This window comes from Citrus sinensis, chromosome 9, assembly GCF_022201045.2.
Source record: "Citrus sinensis cultivar Valencia sweet orange chromosome 9, DVS_A1.0, whole genome shotgun sequence".
Taxonomy (NCBI): Eukaryota; Viridiplantae; Streptophyta; class Magnoliopsida; order Sapindales; family Rutaceae; genus Citrus; species Citrus sinensis.
Genome location: NC_068564.1, coordinates 8,146,377 through 8,172,664, shown reverse-complemented (window position 1 = coordinate 8,172,664; position 26,288 = coordinate 8,146,377). Strand labels below are relative to the sequence as shown.

The following is a 26,288-nucleotide window of genomic DNA, read 5'->3' as shown; positions in this document are numbered from 1 at the left end:
GTATTAAATATAAATCTTTCATACATTTGCTATCCAAACGGACAAGGTGACACACAAATGTATACGCTCGTTGTGATCGTAGTTTAAAATCTAGTTTATTTACTTCACGACAGTTACAACAATAAAGTTAACCTTACAAACTAACCACCATAACCTAACATCAAAATTGAACTATCAGTATCATCATATACATATAGAATTATAAGCTCCATTCTCTTCAAGGAACTAGTACCTATATAACTTTATACATCTTGATATTCCCTTTTCAACGGTAGTAGAAAGTTACTGACAAGCCCTCAATGTCGTAGAAATACATACCTTAAGCGCCTGCATAATTGCCCAATAATTTTTGCACTTCAATGATAAAAGTTAAGAAAAATCTTTATCTCTTCAATCTCAAGTTGCCGACCCATATGAGCGGAGGAGGAGCTAGCTTTCATTTTATTTCACTATATATAATTAGCTATTTTGCTAGCGGGCTTGGGTAAACTGCATATAAGACAAATAATACTTGGCCCAATACAATCGTAGGCCCAAACCAAAAAGTCCAAGGATTAATACAGTATTATTACTGATACCAACATTAATAGTAGTAACAAATAACAATAGTAATGACGTAATTAAAAAATAACAATAAACTAAGAGAATAAATCAATAATGGCAGCAATATAATTAAAATAGTACTGATAATTACTCAATTGTTTTTTGGGTATTACATAAATGTCACTTTTTTTATATTTTTATGAATTTCGGGTTCTTCCCCCCCCCCCCCCCCCCCCCCCAAAAAAAAAAAAAACACCCAACTAAAAAATTCTTGGGTTTTAATTTTAAACACCCAATGACAAGTGTAAACATTTAAATGCTTGAACAATGGATTTGCTTCTTCATTACTTCTATATATATATATATATATATATATATAGGGATTATTATATTACCAATATTAGAATTTTTTAAATTTGTTACCTAATTAGTCTCACACCTACTCCTGCACTAACTTCAAGGTTTTTTGTTGTCATCAATCAATCTTCTTAAATTTGTTTCAAAAAAATTATTTCCATGTTGTGCTAGACTGTTTAGCTGATAATACCACTGCAGATGATAGATCGACAATCGTTGACGGCTAAACAACTCGGAAAAATGCATCACTCCAAAATTATGCATTTTCAATGCTTGACATCAATTGTCTCTGTGTATCAGTAGATGAATAACTACTTCAGATAATCTCCATTTTAACTATTACTAGATTAAATTATTCATATGTAGTTTTAACTTACATGAATGGTTGTGAATTTTGTGTTAAGATTTTAAGCTGAAAAGATTTATTATTTCCTTTGTATCAGTTGACCATGAATTCACTTTATACCCGATTACCCGAGTTTGAGTAAAAATTCTTTGGGGCAGGGGTTAATATTTTCTGGGTAATGATTTTCATTTCCATCCAAACCTTATACATGTAAGTATCTTTTTGATTGCACACTAAATCCCTGACCTTCGTTCTCCATCAAATTGCAAAAGGAGGAATTTGAAATATATTTAGAACGAGTCACTTGTTTTCGGGAGTATATTTATCCACTTGTTATCATGATCATGGTTTCAATAGCTAGTTTGAAGATGTAATTGCATAGCGGGGTTTATATATGACTTAAATCTGGTTCATCGACAGTAAAGCAGTTCATTACTTGAATGTATTAACAGATTAGTTTGAGTATTGCTGCTAAAGATGCTCACCAAATTATATCCAAGTTTTGGGAATAAAATAAGTTGCATTCTGAAATTGTATCCTAGGCATTTACGGTCGGTAGCTTTTTAGCATTTTCAAGTTAATCATTTGGAGGCGTAGCTTCATCGGATTTTCTGTAGACAAATGCCAAATTTCAAGGATAGTCAGATATATTATTTATGATGAAAATACATAGGAGGTGCCATGGAGGAAGAGGCGGCAGCAGTTTTTTCATTTAGTTTGGCAAGAAAAGTCTTGTGCAGATCATCAACTGCTGTATCCATTTGAAGAAGCTCCTGATGATTGATCTCATTAACTGGGGTTTCCCACCAATGTGGTTGAGTCTCTTTCCCCTTCCTATTCTGCTTCAAGATCTTCTCCCGTGCATTTTCCTCATCCAGCTGGCGCAGCAGCTCATTATGCTGCTGATTCAGCTCACTAATTCTCACCCGGCGGTGAGCCTCAACCAGCAAATGAGTGTTGTCATTCGGATGCTCCTGGTTCAACCCCAGGAAGCGATTCGCAACGGCTTCTAGGGAGGGATGCCCGAATGAGAAAGGCTTCCCAGATGGTGAGAACACCACAATTCCAATCTCAGCTCCAGTGAGAGTGGCAAGCTCACTGGCCTTCTTGTAGATACCTGATCTACGTTTTGAGAATGCTATCATTCTATCGTTCTCATTCTCTATCTTTTTCATTTCAATCTTTTGTCTCCCTCTGGTTTTCTTGGCTGCCATTTGGAAAATCAATGTGATGGGTTTATTTCTTTTTCTATGAACAATGATTTTTTTGGGCTTTGATATGATCGTTTTATGATGAATTTATAAGAGGAAAGACGCGTAAAATTAATTAGTTTAAGGTAAAGAATTTATTTGTTTTAAGTAACTAGGTCTTACCATATTTAATACATGTGTATAAAGCTACTGAATGATTTACCATAAACTCTTGAAGAATTTAATTCATTAACAATTTTATAAAGAAAATATGGAATGGTAACAACTTAGAGTAAATACATAAATCCTTCACCTTCCTAATTATAAAGAAAATATGATGAGGTAACAACCTAGGTTTGTATAAGTGTTTTCAAAAAAGAAATTATTATCTTCTTAATTTATTAAAATTATAAATTTAGCCCTTTATCCCAAGTCAGAACCGCAAAAATTATTACGTACAATAAAACCTCGATAAATTACTTGTATTGGGACTATAAAAAATTTATTAATTAATAGTTGATGTTTCTTAAAAGCTAAATCAATAAATAAATAAGTATTTAACCTCGACAAATTAAAAGTTGATGCTTCTAAAAAATAAATAAATAAACAAGTATTTAACGGTTTAAAGGACATATTACATATATGTAAAAATACTCATTTACAGATATTTTTGTTTTAGGAAAAAAAAAAAAAAACAAAGTAACTTTTATAATCAATACTAAGAAATGGAAAATAAATGTATCATTCAAATTTATGCATTTTCAAGTATTCGTTCTTCGATCAGATTGAGAGCTCTTCATTTCCGACATAAAATCAAATGTTACATCAAGTTTCAAGTCAATAATTCGAGGCCTTTCTTAAGATTTGATGCACAACCCCAAATCAAGAGCTCTCTCGCAAACTTTTAAGGCCTCTTGTGAATTCTTCATCCGAAAACGCCACCCGAAGTTGCCTCTTTTGTTCTCGAGATTGATTATTTTTCTCAGCTGGCGGTAAGCCCAATAAGTGGACGAGGGTTGTCATTTGATGGCTGCTTCAACCCAGGAAACCGTTTGCAACAGCTTCAATGGAGGATGACCAACTGAGAAAGGCTTGCTAGTGAGATCACCACAATCCAATCTCAGTGCAAGTGTGAGTAACAAGCTCACTTGCCTTCTTGTAGATTTCGGATCTCTGTTTGGCGAATGTTAATCATCTTGTCACCTCATTTTCAATCCTCCTCATCTCAATCTCTTGAAGAAGCTAGAGATTAATTAAGATGAAGAAGATTGAAAATAAGGATGATAGAATGATCACACTCTCTAAACGTAGATCCGGGATCTACAAGAAGGCCAGTGAGCTTGTCACTCTAACTAGCACTGAGATTGGCATTGTGGTGTCCTCACTATCTGGTAAGCCTTACTCCTTTGGTCACCCATCCATTGAAGTTGTTGTAAACCACATCCTGGGATTGACCCAGCCACCAAATGATAACAGTCACCCCCTTGCTAAGGCTCAATGCCAATTACTCTCTGTTCAATAAAACCCAAAAGAAAAAAAAGATTTTTCTCTTTTATTTTTACTCCTAGTAATGTTAATTTAAGGCTTGGACAAGGCTCAAGAAAAATGTCAAGACATTTATAGGGAACAACGCGTAAAATACACCCATGCACGTGAGCGCGTGCATGTGTGTATCATACATAAATGTAAACTTAGTTGTGCTCTTTAAAAAATATACAGACTCGAGCCTCTCCAGATTACTTATTCAAGCATGTTATAGGTAGGTAAGTGAGTTCAAATTTACCTAAGTATTTAAAAACCAGAGAACAACCACATTAATTATAAAAAATCTGATGATATCTAGCCAATTTTACCTAATAAATAAGTAAAGATAACAATTGCCCTTAGAATCCTTAACAAATAGTTTTTAAGAAGTTTTATTTAGTTGACCACCCAAGTTTGAATTTTCTACGAGATACAGCAAAACCTCTATAAATTAATAATTTTGGAACCGCACAATACCTATTAATTTAAAGAGATATTACTTAATAGATAAATTAATAATTAATTATAATTTATAGTGTATATACAATCCAATGAACATACATTTTATTCAATTAAAAATTCATTGTGTTTTACCAATCTAATCAATTAAGAATGAATTAATCTACTAAATGTGAGTTAAATTAACAAAAATAAAATAAAAAATAAACAATCTTGGAATTTTAGAATTCACTCATAGAACTTCTAGAAGTATTAAGGAAAACTAGAGGTGAAATCAAACTATATTTAAACTTCAAGAAAAAAAAGTGGCAATAGGATCATAGTTTATTACAAAATATTTGTAATTTTGGTAAATTATTGATTTGTAGGTAAATCGAATATTATCGCTGATGGGTAGTGGCTTAAAGGAATTATACTCAATACCATCAAATGTAAAATTTCGAACACTAGTAGAAAGAAAATGGCCTTCAATGATGTGTAAATAGTGTCAGTAATATGTTTTACTGACACTGAGCTTTAATACCAAAAAATTTGTATTCAACAAATACTGACACTATAATTTAGTGTTAGTGATTTTGGTGTCAGTCAATTAATATGCTATTAGACAAATACTAATACAACATACTCACAAGAATAATCATACTATGGAATTTAAAAAAAAACATCTATTACAATAGCACCATCAAAGGACTAACACCGTAGTATCAATGTTTATTTGAAAAAATTAAAAAATAAAAGAAATAAAAAATTTGAAAATGCAATTTAATAGAAATATATGTCCATTGAATGAAAATACTGGCAAATTATTACATTGTTCACACAAATAGTTCTATCAAATTCAACATCCACTAGAACCAAAAATTAAAGGACCAAGATACATACTGTGTGGTAAAAAAATATGCTAAAAGTACATAAACTAATGATCCATTACACAAAATAAATAGCTCATGAAACCATAAAACTGATATGCTAAACGTAAATCACCAGCACTTAGCAACATCTAACACATCACCAGTAATGACAGCCAGCGACATCTAACAGACACAAAACATCCGCCATCACGAGTAAATCTACTGAACAAAACCAATCAATTTTACAAATACAGTAGATACTTAAAAATGATAAAGGAAATGTTCACTTAAAACTAACTATAAAAAATTAGAAAGCGCGACATTATAAACTTTACATTATTTAAAAATGATTACATCCCCTAAAACGTCTTGCATACTGTTCATAACGATATAAACGAATAAACACTCAATAACAAGTTTCTGGTGAAAAAACCAACTCAAGCTAAAATATATGAACTATTGCTTTATTAAGAGTGGAAACTAAAGTGCAATAGAAAAATAAAATAAAATTGAATGAGTAGTTTATGTATCAAAGCTATTTAAAGCTTGACCAATTATTTTTTTAAAATATTATTATAGCATTAGTACTAATAATACTAAATAAAAGTCTTTCATACATTGACTATGCAAATGGACAAAGTGTCACATAAATGTATTTGCTGGTCGTGATCCTAGTCCAAAGTCTAATTTATTTACTTTGCGGCAGTTACAACAATAGGCTTAACCTTATAAACCAACAACCATAACCTAACATCAAAATTGAACTCCCATCAACATCATCATATACATGTAAAATTATAGGCTCCATTCTATTTAAGGAACTAGTTCCTATAACATTTCTCCTTTTTTAACAGTAGTTGAAACTTACTGACTAGCTCTCAATGTCATAGAAATGCATACCTTAAGCACATTCATAATTACCCAATAATTTTTGTACTTCAATGATAAAAGCGAAGAAAAATCATTGCCCGTCTCTCATCAATCTCAAATGGCCAACCAATATGAGCGGAGGAGGAGCCAGCTCTTGTTTTCGTTCATTGTTTATAATCAGCTTTTTTGTTGGTGGACTTGGGTAAACTGCACATAAAACGAATAAAACTTGGCCCAATAACAATCCTGGGCCCAACCCAAAACATCCAGGCACTAATACATTATTAATACCAGTAACGAATAATAATAAAAATAATAATCATATTAGAAAATAAATCAATAATCACAACAATATAATCAAATAATACTAATAATTACTCAATTGTTTTTTGGGTATTGCATCAATGATACACGTTTTAAATTTTAATGGATTTTATGTTCTTTCCAAAAAAGAAAGGACCCAACTAAAAAGTGCCCGGATATTAATTTTAAACGCCTAATGACAAGTGCAAACATTTAAATGCTTGAATAATGAGTTTTGCTACTTAATTACTTCTACACATACACATAGCATTTAAATGGATTTTGCTCCTTAATTACTTCTACACACACACACACGTATATGGATTATTATGTTGCAAATATTGGAATTTTAAACATTTGTTACCTAATTAGTCTCACATCTACTCGTTTACTTACTAAAACTTCAAGACTTTTTGTTGTCATCAATAATCTTTCTTATATTAATTTCAAATAATATTTGTTTCCATATTGCGCTGGACTGTTTCGTTGATAATACCATTGCAGATGATAGATCGACAATCGTTGATGTGGCTAAACAACTTGTAAAAATGCATCACCCCAAAATCAAGTTTTTTCAATGTATGACATCAATTGTCTCTTGTGTATCAGTAGATGAGTAACTATACCATAATTGCTCCTGTAGATAATCTGCATTTTAGCTATTACTAGATTAAATTATTCTTTTGTCGTTCCAATTTACATGAATGGTTGTCAATTTTGTATTAATATTTTAAGTTGAAAAGATTTATTGTTTCCTATGTATTACAAACAATCATGTGAAACCAAAAGCCCTGTGGGCGCAGTTCAATCGGCCATGATTTCACTTTATACCTGATTACTAGAGTTTGAGAAAAAGTTCTTTGGGGCAGGGGTTAACGTTTAGTGGACAAGGATTTTCATTTCCATCCAAACCTTATAAATATATGTATCTTTTTTATTGCCCTCTAAATCCCTTACCTTCATTCTTTATCAAATTCCAAATGTAGGAATTTTAAATATATTTAGAACGATTCACTTGTTTTCGGGAGTAGATTTATCCACTTGTTATCATGATCATGGTTTAAATAGCTAGTTTGATGATGTAATTGCATGGTGAGTTTTATATATGACTCAAATCTGGTTCATCAACAGTGAAGCAGTCCATTACTTGATTATATTAACAGATTAGTTTGAGTTTTGCTGCTAAAGATGCTCACCAACTTATGTCCAAGCTTTGGGAATGAATGAGTTGTATTCTGAAATTGTATCCTAGGCATTTACGGTCGGTAGCTTTTTAGCATTTTCAAGTTAGTCATTTGGACCTGTAGCTTCCTCAGATTTTCTGTAGACAAATGCCAAATTTAAAGGATAGTCAGATATATTATTTATGATGAAAATACATAGGAGGTGCCATGGAGGAAGAGGTGGCAGCAGGCTTTTCATATAGTTTAGCTAGAAAAGTTTTGTGCAGATCAACTGCTGCATCCATTTGAAGCGGCTCCTGATGCTTGAGCTCATCAACTGGGGTTTCCCACCAATGAGGCTGAGTCTCTTTTCCCTTCCTATTTTGGTTCAAGATCTTCTCCCGTGCATTTTCTTCATCCAGCCAGCACAGCAGCTCATTATGCTGCTGATTCAGTTCACTAATTCTCACCTAGCGGTGAGCTCAACCAGCAGATGAGTGTTCTCATTCGGATGCTCCTGGTTCGCAACGGCTTCTGGGGAGGGATGCCCGAATGAGAAAGGCTTCCCAGATGGTGAGAACACACAATTCCTATCTCAGCTCCAGTGAGAGTGACAAGCTCACTGGCCTTCTTGTGGATGCCTGATCTACGTTTTGAGAATGTTATCATTCTATCGTCCTCATTCTCTATCTTCTTTATTTCAATCTTTTGTCTCCCTCTGGTTTTCTGGTTGATATGATCGTTTGTGATGAGTCTAAGGTTAAGAATTTATATGTTTTAAGTAATTAACTCTTACCATATTTAATATACGGGTGTAAAGTTACTAAATGAATTACCCTAAACTTTGAAGAATTTAATTCATTAACAATTATAAAGAAAATATGGTAAGGTAATAACTTAGGGTTGTCTAATGGTTTTCAAAAAATATTCAACCCTTTGGCCCAAGTCAAAACCGCAAAAAATTATTATATGCAATAGAACCTCAATAAATTTTGGGACTATAAAAAATCTATTAATTAATAGCTGATGTTTCTTAAAAATTAAATAAATAAATAAGTATTTAACCTCAACAAATTAATAACTGATGCATCTAAAAAATAAATAAATGAACAAGTATTTATCGGTTGAAAGGACATATTACATATATGTGAAAATATTGATTTTCAGATGCTTTTGTTTTAGGGAAAAAAACGAAGTAGCATTTATAATCAATACTAAGAAAAGGAATGTAGTGGGGGAGAATCATTTTAATTTAACTCGAGCTTATGCCTGTATGAATAGCGGTAGCTTAAGCTAGGAACCTCCACCGCCACTGGAGGAGGACCGTTCAACGAAAAAGGAAAGATTTAGAAACCAAGGGAATGAAGATGAGAATCCATCTTCGCTATCTTTTGAAGAGAAATTAATGGAAGACCATAATGAACTTGATGAGGAGTTTTTGGGGAGAGAAGAAGACTTGGAATTTGATACCGAAGATGTAACTATTAGTGAAAAGGAAAGCATCCCATCCATTTCTTTCTCAAAAAAGATCCATGCACAACTGGTGAAACCATGGATGAATGCGGTAGTGGCCAAGCTTCTTGGAAGAACTATTGGTTATAGGGCACTCTGTAATAGGTTGAATGATCTCCGGAAAATGTCACAAGGATTCTCTGTTATTGATTTCTTCCTGGTTAGGTTCAAAACTGAAGGAGACGCCCATTATGCTCTAACACAAGGTCCTTGGACCATTCTCGGTCATTATCTCACTGTGCAATAATGGAACCCTCACTTCAACAGTTCCAATGATAATATTGACAACATTGTTGCTTGGATTCGATTACTGGGAATGCCTCTACACTATTATCATAAAAGGGTTCGCATGATTGGGAAGGTCGTTGGAAAAGTGATTCGAATCGATTACAACACTGAGTCATTAACAAGAGGGAAGTTTGTGCGTATTGCAGTTGAGGTTTCACTTAATAAACCTCTTTGTTCACACTTTTGTCTAGATGGCAAAATGCAGAAAGTGGAGTATGAAAATTTTCCGGTTATATGTTTTAATTGTGGGATCTATGGTCATAAGAATGAAAATTGTCCTCAGCTCAAGACAATAAAAGGAGCAACAAAAAATTCAGAGAACAATGGGGTTGGGAACATAACTAACAGTGGTGGTGATAAACTGTGGTCTTCTACAGTCATCCCAGCAAACCCTTCTTTCGGACCCTAGATGAATGTCAGTCAAAAAGGAAGGGGAAAGTCAACAATGGTGGTGTTTTCAGGGGGTCACGTTTTGAGGTGCTCGAAAATGAGGATAATGAGGATAGAGGTTTTTCTTCCCTTCATGACAACAATGGGCACAGTACCGAAACAGATCAGTCGGCTATTCAGTTCAAATTCAGATCTAAAAAGAATCCTAAGAATCCTACTATCATAAATGGCCATGCAAATGTCAACTCCCCAGCTATGCAAACTCCAAGTGACAACCGCCAAATACTCATTTTTTAATGTAAACCCTATTAGTGAAAAGTCCACACCAATTTTTGTGCATGCAGAAGAATTGTCACGTGCACAATCTAAAAACCCTGCAACCTCATCCAACTTACCTATTCCCACCGCTATTCCCACTAGCCTGGACCCTGTAAAATACACAGCAATCAAATTCCTTCCCCCACATGATTTTCATTCGGACCCTAAAGATATTAGTTTAGATCCAACTACACCAAATAAGGAGCTTGCTGATCCTAATATCCCGATTGATGATCGAGACAAACCCCTTGATAAGGATTTGGAAATGGATGCCAATGATGAAGATGACCCGGATGATAAGAGCTTTAAGGATAAAGGTGAGAAAAGTGACTCAGAATCTGATGATAGTGGAACCTCCTTAGAAGATGAGGATAACATGGAATCTGAATGAATTTTGTGTTGGGATTATATGCTCTTTTAAAGCATATTAATTTATTTTCTGATTAATAAATATTTGAAATATTTTTAATTGCATAAATATATATTGAATAAGGTTCGTTTAATTATATTATATGCATTTATGTGATCATCATATGGATTCACAGAAGATATAAATACAAGTTATCTTATGATTAAATAAATTTAGGTCGCAGTTGATAAATAGAGTTGGACGCTCTATTTATGTTTAGACAGTAGTAAATTCATTGAATGATTTGTCTTAATCATATATGAATTTACTGATATAGTTTGACTACATTGAGCTGAATCACATATGAGATTTAATTAACCTTAAAATGACCATCAAACTTATTAAATCTCATAGACATTGATTTTACTGTAATCTTAATCTTGAGTTAGTTACGATTTCATGATTGTAATTGTTATTCCATTTGAGTTACCAATAGGCACGACACACACTTGTGGTAAAGATTACCCGGTATCTTGGTGGGAGCAATTATGGTTATTGGAGTTCTAGATTAACAATATAGAATTTGTACAACACATCTCTTGATGGATTTTCGGCACTTGATCATAGAATTCTCTAGCCAGAGTGTGTCAATATATTTAGTATGTTGAAATTGATCATTAGAGAAAACCGATAAGTATCAAGGAATAAGATGTAATTAAATCGATTGGACAATTGAGATATTGATTTAATTAACGATGTTGTACAAATGATTATGTAGTAAAGAAATCGATGTGACTTGGGACGAATAATTATTCGTGCATACAATTATGAAGTTCAGTTCCAATCTTTTAGTGGAGTAGATTTGGAATTAAATAATTAGGCTAGTTTAATTACAAACCTAATTATTATAGCCACTATTGTATGTTCCCAAATGATCCATGGGTTAACTCATTTAATTGATTACGCCACTACTGGATTAATAAGCAAGATAACTAGTTATTTGGGTTAAAAACCTAAATATATTATTTAGTGAGAGGTTCTATGTAATGTACTTGTGTCTAAGGGGCCTTATGTTATTTTACAAGGTGGGCCCCTATGACAAGAAAGAAGTAACGTTACTTTTGGTTTATTATTTTTAATTGGGTAAAAGCCCATTTAGTCTCTGCATTTTAAGATTAGTGTCCATTTAGTCTCTATATTTTTAAAAATGCCTCGAAACATCCCTGCCGTTAAAGTATTGATAGCCCTACCGTTATTTTTTTATTTCTTTTGGCTTACTTTTACAATATTACCCTTTTATAATAATTTTTTGATTGGACATTAATAAAAAATAATAATTAAATTACCAATTTAACCTTAAAAAATAATATTAATTTTTTTACAAGCACCATTTGCATACTTGGTAGTTTGCATACAATTTTTGACAATTAAAAATTAATAGAATTTTTAGGGTTAAATTGGTAATTTAATTTTTTTCTTAATGTCCAAAAAACAATTATTATAAAAGGATAATATTGTAACAGTAAGCCAAAATAAATAAAAAGTAACGGTAGGGGTATCAATACTTTAAAGGCAGGGATGTTTCGAGAGCAGCCACTTTATACAGATAAGAGAAAAAGATTTTTCTCTCTAATTGTTGAGAGAAAAATTTTCTTGTGCTAGTTGCTTTAGTGGTGATAAAGGCGACCATATGTCAAGTGCAGATCAAACTTGAGTCATAGCCTGGAAGATTATTTGATGGCGGATCGTGATCTGGAAGCCTAAATCACTTCAGCGGAAAAAGCCAAATCAGATTTTCAAGGTACGATTTCTAGATTACAAATTCTTATATATTGTATGAGAGCGATCCTAAAAGTTTTTATAAAAAATTTAAAAATTGATTTTTCTCCAACAATTTGGTATGGACATATTCCTCCCTTTCTTTCTGTATACCTTAATGAATTTATCTATACTTTTTTGGAATTGCCAAGGGGTGTCTTCACTGGTTTTTAGAAGAACCTTTGTCACAATCGATAAGATTTATAATCATGATATTGTTGCAATCTTGGAGCTTAAAATTAGCGGAGTTAAAGATGATAACTTTATTAAACATAGTGGTTTAGATTTCTCGCATCAAGTGGAAGCTGAGGGTTTTGCCGAGGATATTTGGATTTTATGGAAAGAGGGCTTCATGATGGAGTTTATTTTTAACCACAAGCAATTCATTTATTTTAAAGTTACAGATTCTTCAGGCAATTGGTCGTGAGTCACTACTGTTCATGCTAGCCCTAACCCAAATCTGAGGAGGAAGTTATGGACTGATCTCGACTTAGTGGCTAATTCGATTACTAGACCATGGCTACTAGGCGGTGACTTACACTCAATCCTACATGTTTTAGAGAAAAAATAAGGCAAAAAAAAAAAAAGCACCGGTGTTTGTAGACTATTTGATATATGGTTTCATGATAATCGGCTTATAGACCTGCATTTTAAAGGACCTTTTTTTACTTGGTCAAAAAGATCATTATTTAAAAGATTGGATAATGCCATATGTAACGATTAGTGGAGTGCTTCTATTACTGAAGCATCAGTTTATATCTTCCAAAAATTCATTCTGACCACTGTCCTATTCTCGTCAGATTTGGCCTTACTTCGAATATGATAAATGTTGTTAAACCTTTTCATTTCTTGGCAGCATGGCTGATAGACCAATCTTTCCAATCTCTTGTTGCTAAGAAATGGTGCAGTTCTAAAGGATATATAGAGGCGGCTTGTGATTTTGTGGATAAATTTAGTGGGTGGAATAAAAAGAACTTTGGGAACATTTTTAAAAGGAAAAGACATTTATTGGCAAGATTAAATGGCATTCAGCATGCTCTGGAGAGATTTGATTCAAATCGACTTCTCAAGCTTGAGACCAAATTGAAGATGGAGCTTGAAACTATTTTATCCCAAGAGGAGCTGCTGTGGTACGAAAAGTCGAGGAGAGAATGGATTTCATGTGGTGATAGAAACACTGATTTCTTCCATAGAAAAACAATAACAAGAAGAAGAAGAAATCAGGTGGATACGATTCAGAACAGTGAAGGTACGTGGATTTATAATAAAGAAAAAATGAAAGTCCCATGCCATTGATTTTTTCTCTAAACTTTTTATTTGTGATGATGAAGTGATTTTTAATTCTCCTATTGCTAATGCTTTCCCATGAATTGAAGACTACAGTTTAACTGAGCTTAACATACCTATCTAAAATGAGGAAATTAAAACTACGGTTTTTAGAATGAACCCTTTAAAAGCTCCTGAAATTGATAATCTTCATGCTATATTTTACCAGTCGCAATGGGATGTGGTAGGCTCATCAATTTTTGATCTTATGAGTAATATTTTTAAAGGAAATCCCCTCCCTCCAGAGCTTACTAAGACCATTATTGCCCTTGTTCCGAAAACTAACAACCTCACCAATTTGAAATTGTTCCTTCCTATTAGCCTTTGTCCAGTGATGTACAAAACTGTTACAAAAATATTGGCAAATAGGTTAAAGGTAATTCTACCTAATTTGATCAGACCAACCCAGACAAGCTTTGTTCCCGAAAGGCAAATTACAGAGAATATTGTGGTGGCACAAGAAATTATCCACACAATGAGAAATAAAAGAGGAAAATTTGAGCCGATGGCTATCAAAGTGTACCTTGAGAAAGCGTATGATCGGATTAGGTGGGAATTCATCCATGATACTCTTAAGGATGTTGGGCTGCTTAAGGAGTTTATTCAGATTGTAATGGAATGCATTACCACGGCTAGAATGCAAATTCTATGGGAAGGAGAGCTCACTGAGAAATTCAGCCCCTCTAGAGGAATCCGACAAGGTGACCCTCTTTTTCCTTATATTTTTGTTCTATGTATTGAGTGCCTTAGTCATGCGATTAATTTGGCGGTAAGGGATAGAAGTTGGTGTCCTCTACGTCTTTCGTGCAATGGTGTTCCTCTATCTCACCTCTTTCTTTGTGGATGACCTACTTCTTCTCATTGAGGTTTCTTGTAACCAACCGGCGTGACCAATAAAGTGCTGAACATTTTTTGTTGCTGTTCTGGAGAGTTGATTAGCAAACAGAAGACTCAGGTCTATTTTTCAAAGAATGTTGTAGCAAAAAAAGTAAGAAAAATTAGTGATTCATTGGGATTTGCTACGACGGATAATTTCAGCCATTTATCAAGAGATTGTGGCTAATGTTGATAAAAGCTTGTCCGGATGGAATGCAATGCACCGCTCCCTTGCTGTGAGAATTACTCTAGCTCAATCACCAATTCAGGCAATCCCTATTTTCGCCATGCAAACAACAAGGATTTCTCATGGAATTTTGGATTAAATCGACCATATTTCTTGAAGATTTATTTAAGGGAGTAAGAATAAAGGCCATAAACTCGGCTTGATTAATTGGAAAATGATCTGTATACCAAAAGCTGAAGGTGGTCTTGGTTTAAAAAATCTTGAAAATATGAATAATGCACTCCTTATGAAAATCGGATGGAATATGCTGACCTCCCCTCACAGCCTATGGATTCGGATTTTAAGATCAAAATATAGGCTTAATTTAGATTTTATTCCCTCTACACTAGAGAATAAATGCAGCTCTTATCTTTGGAAAAGCATAAGAATGTGGAAATATATGTTGTAGGGCACGAGATGGTCGATTGGAACAGGTACTAAGGTAAATTTTTGGCATCAGTGCTAGGTTTCAGAAGAGCTTATCATTTCTAATCATACTACAATTCAAATACCGGATGACTTGAAGAATAAATGCGTGGTGGATTTTGTGGATGATGAGGGGAATTGGAACTGAAGCATGTTTGGTCATTTCCTTCCTAATCAGATCTTTCCCCAGATTACAGCAATCAAGCCCCCTTCGGATGAAGGTTGTGAAGATCAACCTTTTTGGGCTCATTCTAAGTCAGGCAATTTCACATCTAAGTCAGCTTATCTGTCTCTTAATTATCTAATCTGCAACAATAATACTCATTTATGGAAATTGATTTGGCATTGGCAAGGACCCCAGCGAATTCGTATTTTCTTGTGGCTAGTAATACATGGACGGATTAAAACTAAAGAAGATTTATTCAAGAGGAACATCCAAAGCTCCATGATTTGTGAATGTTGTGGTCAGAAAAAAGAAGATGTGATTCATGCCCTTTGAGATTATGTAATTACAAAAAGAATATGGAATTATTTGGTTCCAAATATGTTTTGGCAATCATTTTTCTCTCTTAATATTCGTGATCGGTTATGCTTCAACTTGGGAAAGGCTGGTATCAATGAGATTACGGATGATTGGGCTTGCTTGTTTGGCGTTGTTATTTGGAAAATTTAGTTTTGGCATAACCAATTTATCTTCTCACATAATGCACCTTGCTGCACTCAAATGGTTGCTGAAATTCGATCTTGGGTTCATGACATCCATAATGCAAAATCAAGCCTCCATTTCGTTCGTGGTAGTAAAATCATCAAAGAAATTGACTGGCAAGCTCCCTCTGAACCATTTTTCAAATTGAATACAGATGGCTCTTGATTAAGGAATGGTTTGGCAAGTACTGAAGGCTTGGTGAGGGACTGCTCTGGCAAGTGGCAGTTCAGTTTTGGAATGAACATTGGTCTTTGTTCGGTGACGTCAGCTGAACTACAGAGTATGTTTCAAGGTCTACGCCTTGCTTGGGATCGTGGTATCCATCACTTGGAGGCAGAGGTGGATAGCCAATGTATCTTCCAAGTTATCTCTTCCACAAGATCGGTGCCTAATGCCAACATTTCACTTATCAATGCCATCAAGGAGTTAATGAATAAAGATTTGTGAATTTCCATAAAGCACATATATCGTGAAGCTAATTTTGCTGCTGATTTCATGGCCAAGTTCGCAGGATCCTTGTCTCTCGGATTTCATGTCTTTGATAACCCCCTTGAGGGGATTGGATATTGGTTATGTAATGATATGTATGGGACCTTTGTTCCCCGATCAGTTATATCCTAATTCCTACTAGGCTCCAATGTATAAAACAAAATTACTAAGAAAAGGAAAATTAATGTACATTCAAATTTATGCATTTTAACATATTCAGACTTCAATCAGATTATGACCTATTCATATTTCCAACATAAAAACAAATGTTACATCAAGTTTCAAGTCAATAATTCGAAGCCTTTCTTAAGATTTGATGCACTACCCCAAATCAAGAGCTCTATCACAAACTTTTAAGGCCGCTTGTGAATTCTTCATCTAAAAGCGCCACCCGAAGTTGTATCTTTCGTTCTCGAGCTTGATTATTTTTCTACAAGTACTTTTGCATGCTTTTAATGATTTATTTCTCAGCTGGTGGTAAGCCTAAAAAAAAGTGGATGAGTATTGTCATTTTGTGGCTGCTTCAACCTAGGAAACTATTTGCAACAGCTTCAATTGTGGGGTGACGAACTGAGAAAGGCTTCCTATTGAGATTGCCACGATACAATCTCAGCGCCAGTGAGATTAACAAGCTCACTTGCTTTTTTGCAGAATTCGGATCTATGTTTGGCAAATGTTTATCATCCTGTCAACCTATTTTCAATCCTCCTCATCTCCGAATCGTTGAGAAGCTGGAGATTGAGATGATGAAGATTGAAAATGAGGATAATAGAATTATCACAGTCTCTAAACGTAGATCCAGGATTTACAAGAAGGCCAGTGAGCTTGTCACTCTAACTAACGCTAAGATTGGCGTTGTCGTGCCCCCATCTGGCAAGCCTTACTCGTTTGGTCATCCCTCCATTGAAGTTGTTGCAAACCGCATCCAAGGATTGAACCAACCACCAAATGACAACAATCACCCCTTGTTGAGGCTCAACACCAATTACCCTCTTTTTTTTTTTTTGAAGAGAACTATTGCTCATGATATTTACACCATACAAATTACTGAGACTTGTTTACATCAATTCTGATATGGCACCGCTTAGATTTTTAACCCTCTCAAATATTCGAGGGACGCCCAACTCCCATTTTGGGAGAAAGACTACCTTCACTCAAGCTCTGGGACTCCAAGGAAGGACATTTAAATTAAACACCCGCAATGCGTCTGCGGGGGCTCAAACCACTTCCCTCACAATTGTGAGGGAGTGGCTCTAGCCACTTGGGCTAAGCCCAAGTGGTTAATTACCCTCTTTTAAATACAATAAAAAAATGATTTTTCTCTCTCTTTTTTTTTCTTCTAGTAATGTTAATCTAAAGCTTGAACAAGGCTGAAAGAAAATGTCAAGACATTTATAGGGAACAACACATAAAATACACCCATGCGCATGAGCGTGTGCATGTGTATATGATACATAAATGTAAACTTAGTTATGCTCTTTAAAAAAAAAAACTAAATCAAGACCTAATTATTCAAGCATGCTACAGATAAATGAATTCAAATTTACGTAAGTATATAAAAACTGCAGAACAACAACTTTAATTATGAAAAATATGTGCATATCTAGCTAATTTTACCTTATAAATAAGTAAAGATAACAATTGCCCTTGGGATCTTGATCGAGTAGTTTTCAAGCAGTTTTATTTAGTTGGCCACTCAAGTTTAAATTTTGTGGGAGATATAGTAAAAACTCTATAAATTAATAATTTCAGAACCACAAAAACCTATTCATTTAAAGAGGTATTAATTAATCGATAAATTAATAATTAATTTATAATTTATAAAGTGTATACACAATCCAATGAACATACATTTTATTCGACTAAAATTCATTATATTTTACTAATCTAATCAATTAAAAATGAATTAATCCACACACATAAATTAAATTAAAAAACTTAAAAATCTTGCAATTTTAGAATTGAATCGTAGAACTTCTGGAAGTAGTACACAAAATTAGAGATGTCAAACTATATTTAAACTTGAAGAAAAAATAAGTAGCAATATAATATTATCACTGATGGGTAATGGCTGGAAGGCATTATAATCGATACCATCAAATGTAAAATTTTGAATACTAGTAGGAAGAAAACGACATTCAGTGACATCTAAATAATGTCAGCAATATGTTTCGCTAACATTGAGTGTTAGTATCAAAGAATTTTTATTCAGCAAATACTAACACTATAATTTAGTGCCAATGAATTCAATCAATATGCTATTGAACAAATGCTAATACAACAGATTCACAAGAATAATCACACTATGGAATTAATATATATATATATATATATTACAATAACACCATCAAAAGACTAACACCATGGTGTCAATGTTTATTTGAAAAAATTAAAAAAATAAAAGAAATAAAAATTTGCAAATAAAATTTTATAGAAATATATGTCCATTGAATGAAAATATTGGCAAATCATTACACTTTGCACACAAAATGGTTCTGTCAAATTCAACCATCCAAGACACATATTATGTGCTATAAAAAAATATGCTAAAAGTACATAAACTAATGATGCCTTACACAAAATAAACTGCTCATCAAACCATAAAAACTAATATGCTAAAAGTAAATCACCAACACCGTGCAACATCCAATACATCACCAGTAATCACAGCCAATTGCATTGACACAACTTAAAAATAATTTTTAACTTCCAAGTATAAGAGTGTCTTATTATATTATAACTCGGTGAGTCTAAGGTCGATCTATAGGGAAAAATTTTAATTTGTTTATTTTATTTTATCTAAAAATAAAAATAAAACTTGAATATATGCAACTTAATTTTAATGAAACTATGAAATTGAATTAGTTAGGGTTATGGATCCACTCTTAGTAGTAAATAAAATTTAATAAATTCTTTTTGCCATTGTTTTTAGATCTATTACCCAAAAGATTAATTATATAAATTATTATTATTTTCCCATTAATTTTATTATGAATTAAGTATTTATTGTACCAAAATTTAATTTGTCTACAATAAGTCAAAATACCATTTTACCATACCTTATATTAAGCTATTAAGAATTTATTGTGCCATACTCCCTTGTTTGTCTACTATAAATAATACTGGGCACGATTCGGTCCGGTTCGGTTCGGATCAAAATTAAGTAGAACCGATTTAAATAAGTTATTTTATAAAAAAAAACAAATAAGAATCGAACTCAATAAAAACCGAACATAAACATATATTTTTGGATCGGTTCTGTTCGATTTTTTCGGTTTTGGGCCTATTTTGAATTTCTAAATTTTTAGCTCATTAGGCCTCATGAATGTAATAATTTTTCAATAATTAATTTAACCTAATTTCATTACAAATATTAACAATAAATACAAAATATTCAAAACACATTTTATCACTAATATCTTACTAACTACTAATAAAGTACTTACAAAATATGAAATATTAAGATTTCAAAATACATAATCAAACTCCAATACTCCATCTACATAAACATAATGTTGTATAGACAAATAAAAATAACAACAATTAAAACTTACAACACAAAATAAAAAGAAAATTTGGAAACAAACACCAACAACAATTTTTAAATATATATATACCCGTAATCGTGTGTGCATGCCTATTTTAGTTATCTTATGCAACCAATTAAAATTTAACACGTGTCTATTTAAATAAAATTCCAAGAATAACCCAGTCTTTCGGTTCGGTTTTTCGGTTATTTCCTAAGAAAATCGTGCACACAACCACATATTTCAGTTATTTCCTAAGAGTTTCACCTTACCCTAACTATTATTATTTAGCTAAGTATAATTGAAATAAAAATAATTATTTAAATTAAATTGCTTATAATTAAAAGGATTAAAAACAATGAAAATTGAAAATAAACTAAATTTATTTATAAAAATAATTATGCAAAATATTAAAACACACCTGAAAAATAATATTACAGGGAAATTGAGAGAAATTGAGAAGAAGAGAGATAATCAAAACATAAAAATGAGGCTCTATTTATAGAAAAAAGAATTCATAATCCAGTGTATTGCGTTCCATTATAAGCTTAATACATGCGCTCTACACAACCATTAGATAACGATCCAACGGCTGGTCAAACTTCAAAGTCAATATTACAAATGGCATCTTGTGAAGCGTCCGATTTGGTCAATGAACGGTTGAGATTTGGCGAGTTAATGGGTGGATCGGGTCGACCTGAATACAAAGATTCGGATCCTATAACTTGCTTCACCAATCATTGCCACGTGGCACGATTGTGGCCATTAAATCATGAATAGTTGAGATTTAGTCAAAATTGACAATTATCCAATGCACTCATATCTTAATCAACAGAAAAAGTTAATTTTTGCACAAGCTCAATTTTAAGTCAATCTTGACTCATCTTAAAGTTTTCGGACCTCAGGAATCTAAATTTGACATTCATTTATCTGTTTAGAGTCTCAAATTATGTGAAATTAATATTTTACCTAATAAACACACAAAAATACATAAAATTAGATATAGTTAAAACATAATTAATAATTCCTAATAAATTGAATAAACACAAATACAAATTATAATATAAGCACAAAATAACATTTTAATCTCTTGATAATCAAACAAGGCTTGCTTGATTATCAAGCAAACACAAAACATCCGCCATCACCAGTAAATATATCAAACAAAACCGATAAATCTTTTAAGTCCATCTCATTTGGGGGCCCAAAAGCTCAAAGCCCAAAAAAGGCTTGCTTCATGTGCAATTAACATTAAGCTTTGGACTTGGATGAAAATTGCCATGAAATTTGGCTTTAAAAACAAGCGGCAGCCCTAGTTTTATTATCGCAAAAAGACGAGTGGGAAAAGAGAGAAGAAGACAATGCCTGGTTATTACAATTTAGGGGTAAAATTTTCTTTAATTGGACAATCGGAAGGTAAAATTAACCCTAATTTCTCCTTAAATTTGAGGATAAGTTCCTGGCATCGCCCTCTACAATCTTACTAGTCTTAACTTTTATTTTATCCTTTCATTAGCTGTTATTTGAGATGCCTACTTGTTAGAGAGACGATTATTAGATTGTTATTATAAACTAAGAATATTAAGATTCTTGGTGTTGGTAGCCTTCAATATTATCTAGAGAAGAATTTATGCTGTAATCTCATTATATAGTGGAAGATTTTATCGAACTACTGTCCGTGGTTTTTCCCACTTTGGGTTTTCCACATAAAAATATGTTAATCTTGCGGTTGATTTTTACTTTGGATTTTGTTGGATTATTTTTCTACCTATTTATTTGTGGTGTACATCCTATTTTAATCTCATAGAGAGAGAAAGAGTTTTGTTTCCGCTTAATTTACAGCTGCTTGTGTAAGTCCCTTTCCCAATAGAGTGGTATCAGAGCGTCAGGTTGTGTTTTTATTACTTGTATGGTTGAGATGGAGGAATCCAAGACATGTATGATTAAATTCAAATCATGGAATTATGGTATTTGGAAGTGTAAGATGGAAGATTTGTTGTACATGAAAAATTTACATGAACCCATTGAAGGTAAAGAAGTTAGACCCGCCGATTTAGATGATAAGAAATAGGCGCAATTAAATCATAAGGATGTGGGTGCTATTAGTTCATGGATTGATCAGAGTGCATACCACCATGTCGCGAAGGAATCCAGGGCTGATGTTCTTTGGAGGAAATTGAAAACAATTTATGAGCAGTCGACAATATAGAATAAAACCAATTTAATGAAAAGGCTTGTTAACTTGAAATACAAAAAAGGGCGCAATATAACTGAACACACTAGTGAATTTCAGGGCTTGGTTAATCAATTGACTACTATGAAAATTATTTTAGATAATGAGTTATAAGTATTGTTGTTGCTTAGTTATTTGTCTGACAGTTAAGAGATATTAGTGGTGGCAGTGAATAATTTAGCGTCAAATGAGAAATTAACCTTGGATATGGTTACAGATAGGCTACAAAATGAGGAATCTAGAAGAAAGAGTGTTGAAGGAGTTCCCTTTGAGTCAGATGCACTTGTTTCAAAAAAACAAGAAGATTTATGTTTCATCATGATTGTTTTTATTAAGGATTTGTTCTCTTTTATTTGTGATTTATCTTGTCTTCGAAAATAATTAAGATTAGATTATGTGGAATATAGGAGAATATTTTTGGAGGCATAAAAAAAGAAACTTGACATGTAAGTATGATTCCATATCAAAATGTTCCAAATAAAAATGACTGCTAGTTTGGTAAGCATACCAAGTATTCATATAATATAGAACTCTTAAGGAAGTATATCCTAGTACCAAGTATTTATGGATTATTGGACTCTTAAAATAGTATATCTTAATATTCCTCTACTAGAACTTGGGTGAAATACTACTCATATATAAAGAGAAGTATTTTACACATTGAAGTTATAAAGAAGACATATCGTATTTCATATCAGAGAAGCAACCAATGCAAAGAATGAGAAGAAACCTATTTGGCCATATATGATATTTCATATCTCTATGATATTTTAGTCTTCTTCATCAAGTCTTCATTATATTAAGTCTTTCATTAGACATTCTTTATATTAACTTCGGTCTCTTCGAGACGAAGAGGTCGTTTGTTGTGTGGAAAAAATGTCAAAGAAAGTAGCAAATACAATTAAAGACGAGGAATTCTCGTTAAAAAAGGTCAACGGAATTAAATACAACGAGGTGTCGACAAGAGTAAGTGGGTCTCTGAAATTGTGTAAGAAACCAATACGTTGTATATCTTTTCATTATTTAGTGAATTGCTTATTGTCTGGGTGTAGCCCCATGGATGTAGGATAGTGATCCAAACCTTATAAAAGTCTTCGGTGTGCTTTACTTTCTATAATTTATTGTTTCTAGTATATTTATGATAATGTGAATAGTGTGATACATTGAATAATAATTGTGAAAAGTATTACATGAATAGTAATTAGTGAATAGTAATTTCATGATTAATTAATTAGAGAAATTAATTTATCTATCATTTTGTTTTGCCTACACTTGTTAAAAATTGATTTAAATTCTTTACAAGTGGTATCAGAGCAGATCGCTAACAATTTATTTGTTGAGATTTTAGGATCTTGATCTATTTTTGTTGGCTTAGATTTGCTGAGAGAAAGAAGATCTACCGCCGATCTACCATTACTTGATGGCACCAATTATTCATATTGGAAGGAAAAGATGACTAATTTTATTAAATCTATTGACATAAGAGCTATAAAATGTGTAAGAAAAGACTATAGTTAACCCACTAAGGCTGATTGAGATGGAAACATAATCCTTAAGCTTATGGATGAATATTCTAACGCGGAAATTCAAGAATCTAGCTTTAATTTCAAGGCTCTTAATGCTATTGCCAATGAAGTTGACATCAATCAGCATGATTTAATCTCTACATGTACCATTGCTAAGGAAGCTCAGGAAATTCTTTGAAGAGAAGGAGACAATACGGTAAAACACTCTAAATTTGAAAAACTTGCAACTACATTTGAGATTCTGAAGATGCATGAACATGAAGAAATACTTGACTTTAATGCTAAACTTCTTATGATTGCTAGTACTTCATATTCTCTTAGTAAAAGAATTTCTTATGAAGAATTGGTTAAAAAATTTTAAGATCCTTGCCAGATAGATTTTTTATCAAAATTGTAGCTATTCAAGAATATTGTAATATTAGAACCATGACAAAAAATCAACTGATTACGAATATCAAACTTTTGAGACTAATCATTTGAAGAAAAAGAAAGAAAAAGGTATTGTTGTTCAAGTTGAGATTAAAATTCAGAGAGTGATGCTGATAATATTGATGATGCTCATAATAAAGTTAAAGACGTGCAAAAATCCCTCGTTGTGATCACCAAAAAGATTCAAAATTTGACTTGAGGAAATTCAAGAACCAACAAGAAGAATTTTTTTTTTTTTTGGTCAAAGTCGCAACTTGCACAAAAGGGTAAATTTTCTTCCAATTCTAATTCATTTGAAACTAATATAGATTGACAAACTAGCTAGATATGTAAAAGAGGTCCTTTCTTTTATGACCACATTCTCCATAAGACCATCTTATCTCTTCCTTCTCTGAGCTCAGGTTATGGAAGAAGGAGAAGAAGGTATCAGCAACAACTGGTTTTATTGCGGGACAGCTCATGATGTTCATATCGATCTATTATGCGCCTCTGCATCTAGCATTGGGTAGACCGCATACAATAACTGTCCTAGCTCTACCGTATCTTTTGTTTCATTTCTTCTGGAACAATCCCAAACACTTTTTTGATTATGGATCTACTACCAGAAATTCAATGCGTAATCTTAGCATTCAATGTGTATTCCTGAATAATCTCATTTTTCAATTATTCAACCATTTCCTTTTACCAAGTTCAATGTTAGCCAGATTAGTCAACATTTATATGTTTCGATGCAACAACAAGATGTTATTTGTAACAAGTAGTTTTGTTGGTTGGTTAATTGGTCACATTTTATTCATGAAATGGGTTGGATTGGTATTAGTTTGGATGCAGCAAAAGAATTCTATTAGGTCTAATGTACTTATTCGATTTAATAAGTACCTTGTGTCAGAATTGAGAAATTCTATGGCTCGAATCTTTAGTATTCTCTTATTTATTACCTGTATCTAGTATTTAGGCAGAATACCCTCACCCATTTTTACTAAGAAACTGAAAGTGAAAGAAACCTCAGAAACGGAAGAAAGAGATGTAGAAATAGAAAAAACGGAAGAAAGGATGAGACTAAACAGGAACAAGAGGTATCTACCGAAGAAGATCCTTCTCCTTCCTTTTTTTTCGAAAGAAAAGGAGGATCTGGACAAAATCGAGGAAATAGAAGAAATCTGAGTGAATGGAAAGGAAAAAAAAACAAAGCATGAATTCCACTTGTGCTTTAAAGAGACATGCGATAAAAATAACCTTGTTTATGAAACTTCTTATCTGGATGGGAATCAAGAAAATTCGAAATTCGAAATATTTCAATTATTTAAAGAAAAAAAAGAAGAGAAATATTTATTATGGTTTGAAAAACCTCTTGTGACCCTTCTTTTCGACTATAAACGTTGGACTCGGCCACTTCGATATAAAAAAAATAATAGATTTGAAAATGCTGTACGAAACGAAATGTCACATTATTTTTTTTATGCATGTCGAAGTGATGGAAAAGAAAGGATCTCTTTTACATATCCAGCTAGTTTGTCAACTTTTTTGGACATGATAAAAAAAAATAATTATTTTTTCGCAACCGAAAAACTATCCTCTGATGAATTTTTTAATGAATTGAATGCAAGTCATGCGATGGTTACCTTCATACTCAAGATCGATCTCCCAATTACATCTTTAATGCAGGGCTTGCGATGGTTACGGTCATACTCAAGCTCGATGTCCTAATTACATCTTGAAAAAGAAAGGAATGGAAATAACATGGAATGATAATAGTGACTCGAGCATTGATGATAAGAATATTATTAGTGAACTTGTTCATGATAAGAAGTTGAAACTTGAATATATTGATGACAAAGGATCAAAATCATATGATGTTTCTCCTCCTTGTGATTTACGAATTCTTCCTCATAATGATGTTAAAATCTCAAGTGTAAAGACGAATGATGAAGAATCTAATTCAAAAGCATAAATTGGTTATGATGTTGATCCCCGTTGTCAAATCAATGAGTAAAGCATATGATCGCATGCATTCAGAATGGGTAAAGATGAATGATAAATGCAAGAAAATGCATGCTTAAATGTCAAAACTCTTTTGTAAAAAGTTAAAGTTCAAAAGTTTGGCAATCAACCTTAAGACTATTGTTCTTAAAAAAGAAGAAAAATTGAAGCCAGTTTCGATAGAACTAGAAGTACTCAAATATCGTTGAGAACAATGAATTCTGGAACGAAACAAAACTCATTAGATTTTGACTATGGGAAAA

General features: G+C 32.8%; 3 protein-coding genes and 1 pseudogene across 3 annotated transcripts; 2 read left to right on the top strand and 2 right to left on the bottom strand.

Annotated features, from left to right (window-relative positions):
- Positions 1–1,823: 1,823 nt before the first annotated feature.
- On the bottom strand, positions 1,824–2,460 carry LOC127899828 (agamous-like MADS-box protein AGL61). The gene is made up of 2 exons (XM_052433961.1): positions 1,916–2,460; positions 1,824–1,857 (listed from the first exon to the last, which is right to left on the bottom strand). The coding sequence occupies exons 1-2, from the start codon at positions 2,458–2,460 to the stop codon at positions 1,824–1,826; spliced, it is 579 nt and encodes a 192-aa protein (XP_052289921.1).
- A 5,343-nt stretch (positions 2,461–7,803) lies between these two features.
- Positions 7,804–8,405, bottom strand: LOC102620868 (agamous-like MADS-box protein AGL61; annotated as a pseudogene).
- A 606-nt stretch (positions 8,406–9,011) lies between these two features.
- Positions 9,012–9,815, top strand: LOC127899827 (uncharacterized). The gene is made up of 2 exons (XM_052433959.1): positions 9,012–9,283; positions 9,386–9,815. The coding sequence occupies exons 1-2, from the start codon at positions 9,012–9,014 to the stop codon at positions 9,813–9,815; spliced, it is 702 nt and encodes a 233-aa protein (XP_052289919.1).
- Positions 9,816–24,395: 14,580 nt separating this feature from the next.
- Positions 24,396–25,996, top strand: LOC127899826 (protein TIC 214). Its single transcript, XM_052433958.1, is given in 8 exon segments — positions 24,396–24,469; positions 24,471–24,681; positions 24,807–24,840; positions 24,896–24,964; positions 25,001–25,071; positions 25,104–25,160; positions 25,162–25,250; positions 25,711–25,996. Coding segments are annotated over 8 exon segments (891 nt in total).
- The last annotated feature ends 292 nt before the right edge of the window (positions 25,997–26,288 follow it).

Coding starts and splice junctions, on each gene's coding strand:
- LOC127899828 (XM_052433961.1), bottom strand. CDS start 2,460: ATGGCAGCCAAGAAAACCAGAGGGAGACAAAAGATTGAAATGAAAAAG. Junction 1,858..1,915: donor TCCTCCATGGCACCTCCTAT/GTATTTTCATCA, acceptor ATTTGTCTACAG/AAAATCCGATGAAGCTACGC.
- LOC127899827 (XM_052433959.1), top strand. CDS start 9,012: ATGGAAGACCATAATGAACTTGATGAGGAGTTTTTGGGGAGAGAAGAA. Junction 9,284..9,385: donor ATTGATTTCTTCCTGGTTAG/GTTCAAAACTGA, acceptor TCACTTCAACAG/TTCCAATGATAATATTGACA.